The sequence below is a fragment of the Dipodomys ordii genome, unplaced genomic scaffold (assembly GCF_000151885.1).
Source record: "Dipodomys ordii isolate 6190 unplaced genomic scaffold, Dord_2.0 Scaffold11075, whole genome shotgun sequence".
In the NCBI taxonomy this organism is placed as follows: Eukaryota; Metazoa; Chordata; class Mammalia; order Rodentia; family Heteromyidae; genus Dipodomys; species Dipodomys ordii.
The window spans coordinates 469-3,435 of NW_012278287.1; the positions used below are offsets into that span (position 1 = coordinate 469).

Consider the following 2,967-nt stretch of genomic DNA (forward strand, 5'->3'; position numbering starts at 1 on the left):
TACTGTTGAATTTTTTCAGTTTTAATGGAAGGCTTTTATATTTTATCAAGCTAGTTTATAGAAAGTGAATTTGAAGTTCTGTTAGTAGAAATAACATATAAAATAATAGTCTATCTAGAACTATATTCTCAAAAGACTGTCAGGAAGTGTTTAGCTTATGGACATGGAAATAGTTGTATAGAAAGTCAAGCAGAGCTCTTAACAAGAAAAGCATCAGAATAAGAATTTGCTTTCTGAGAATTCTATTCCTTATTGTAAGAGCTGAGATCTTCTACTTAAAAATACGTATTTAAATGAGCACACCAACACAAGTTTTTTGGGGTTTTTGTTTTTCTTTTGCCAGTTCTGGGCTTAAACTTAGGGCCTGGGTACTGTCCCTGATCTTCTTTTGCTCAAGGCTAGCACTGTACCACTTGAGCCACAGCACCACTTCTGGCTTTTTCTGTTTATGTGGTACTGAGGAATCAAACCCAGGACTTCATGCATGCTAAGCAAGCACTCTACCACTAAGCCACATTCCTAGCTCCAAACACAAGTTTTTAAGAGTATAAATTCTCTTAAGATTGCTGTAATTATTTTCTCATGTTGAGAAAACATTATTTTCTCATGTTGAGAACCTTTGGTTTCTTCTTAAATAAATAAATTTCAAATTTTAAAAAAGTTATAGAATAGCAACATTTTGGTTTGCCCTTGGCCTAGATTCACCAATTATCATTTTGCCACACATGCCATATTATTCTCTGTGCAATCCACATATAGAGTGTTGAAGTCATCATGATTCTTTACTCCAAAATCTTCATAGATATCTCAAGGGCAAAGTCATTCCTTCAGAACTACAGAAGAATGATCAAATTTAAGCAATTTAACATTGACACAATGCTATTATTGTTCACAAGTAAATCAGAAGTTGGCCTTTATACAACTTTTTTCCAGTTAATTGTTCTATTGCTTTAGTCATATTTAATTTGAGGAAGTGCCTCAGCCTTTGTCTTTTATTACATTACATTTTTTTATGAATGCAGGTCATCTATTTTGAATGTTTTAAAATTTAATGTCTTAATTTTTTCTCTGTTCAGTTTCAATTTTGATTTTGAGTTTTGGCAGGAATAATGTTGCTCTTTCTTATTATTGAGAATTAATTTTAGTATCTCTTAAGATAGTATTTGCCAGTGGTTCTCTACTATAATGTTCCATTTCTCCCTTTTGTAATTAACAACTAATCTGTGGAGAGACATTCTTGAGTCTCTGTAGTTTTCTTCCTGGTGGTCTTAGTATCCATGATGCCTGAAGCATTTATTACTACTATTGTTCTGAAATTATGATTTTTAATCTATTCTTTTGGAGACATTCATTGCTGTAAATGTTGAAGGGAGTTGTCCAAGATTAAAATTTCAGAATGGTTTACAGACAGCGCATTGCTTTCATTTTTCCTTTTCAGAAGATTCTGTGCCTGATGAAGTAAGCCTCCTAACAGCAATTGCACTCTTCCTGTGGTCTGCTGGTAATGAAATAATAGGAGTCCAGTCTTTACAGAATGGCTGCATGAACAGATTTAAAAATGCATTAAATTCGTGTGACCCGTGGGTAAGTTACACTTAAACATTATACTTTAGCAGAAAATTTTTAACTGATTCATATTAAAATATATTTATAGTGAAAACCTAAGAGTTTACAGTATAAATTTTAAGTGGAAAACCTGGAAAAGATCACTATGTATTCACTTACCATTATCTGAAATACTTGATTAGCCCTGACATTGTTGGAGTCTTCATATGAATCTGTTATATTTTTCAACATTTATTTCAACAATACCAAAGATGTTAAAAGATAAATTTACATTTTTACATGTTTTAATGAGCCCATTGGAAACTGATTTATTTAGAAAATGTGCTTTGGCATTTTAATGTTGAAGTCTAAACTAATGATTCTCAAAACATGCTCCACATCAGGGGGAAAAAATCAGTTGAGAAATATCTTCTATCACTAGCTTCCTAAATTAGTCTGCAGATTTGTGGCTGAGGGATCTTGGAGGTCTACTGTTGATCTGTACTTTTAAGATATTCCCTAGGCATTTCTGCTGTCCAGTAAAGTATAGTGATTTATTTTCTGTCAAAGGACTGAAATAATTTCATTTTATCATTCCTTCTTAATGTTGAACTTTTCTTCCTTTTTGTAAAAAAAAAATACCACAGATGTCAAGTTTATTTAATGTAAAGTAGAGCCACTGAGAATTTCTAGGCTTTAGTAAACTTAAATTTGTATAAACAATTATCTCAGGATTTTGAGGTATGGAAACAATGTGTTTTTATAGCTTTATTTTATATTATTCCTGTATTAGCCTTCTTTACCATGTATTAGGTTAGAATTGGGGTGATATGATTCCTGAATTGTATAAGCATGAAGATCTGGTAATTAAGATGTTTTTATTTCTTTTCCTTGTAATTTAGTTAGCTTATTGAAAGCTCCATTGTTCTCTTTTTCTCTAAGTGGCAAAATAGCATTTTGATTTTTGTCTTGCAGTGTCTTCTTTTTAGTAGATAAGAAGATGCAATGTGATTTCAGAACAAATAGGAGCAATTACATATGTTGATTGATAAAGTTATTTTCTTATGTAGGTTCAAGCCAAATGCTACCAACTCCTCCTCTCAGTCTTTCAACATTCCAACCGTGCCCTCTCAACACCCTATATCCATTCACTAGCTCCAATAGTGGTTGAAAAACTAAAAGCTGTTGAAAGAAATAGACCAACTAGTAACACAGAACTTTTAGCTGTTCAAGAAGGAATTAAAGTTCTTGAAACATTGGTTGCTCGTGGTGAAGAACAGAACAGTAAGTATTTTCTTATAAAAAGCTACTGGTTCAGCCGGGCGCCGGTGGCTCACACCTGTAATCCTAGCTACTCAGGAGGCTGAGATCTGAGGATCGCGGTTCAAAGCCAGCCCGGGCAGGAGAGACCGTGAGACTCCT

The 2,967-nt window shown here is 33.3% G+C and overlaps 1 protein-coding gene across 1 annotated transcript; it reads left to right on the forward strand.

Annotated features, from left to right (window-relative positions):
* Positions 1-1,438: 1,438 nt before the first annotated feature.
* LOC106002456 (HEAT repeat-containing protein 5B-like) lies at positions 1,439-2,857 on the forward strand (the record flags this gene model as incomplete). Its single annotated transcript, XM_013037329.1, has 2 exons — positions 1,439-1,584; positions 2,616-2,857. Coding segments are annotated over 2 exons (388 nt in total), but the record flags the coding sequence as incomplete, so codon positions are not given.
* Positions 2,858-2,967: the final 110 nt, after the last annotated feature.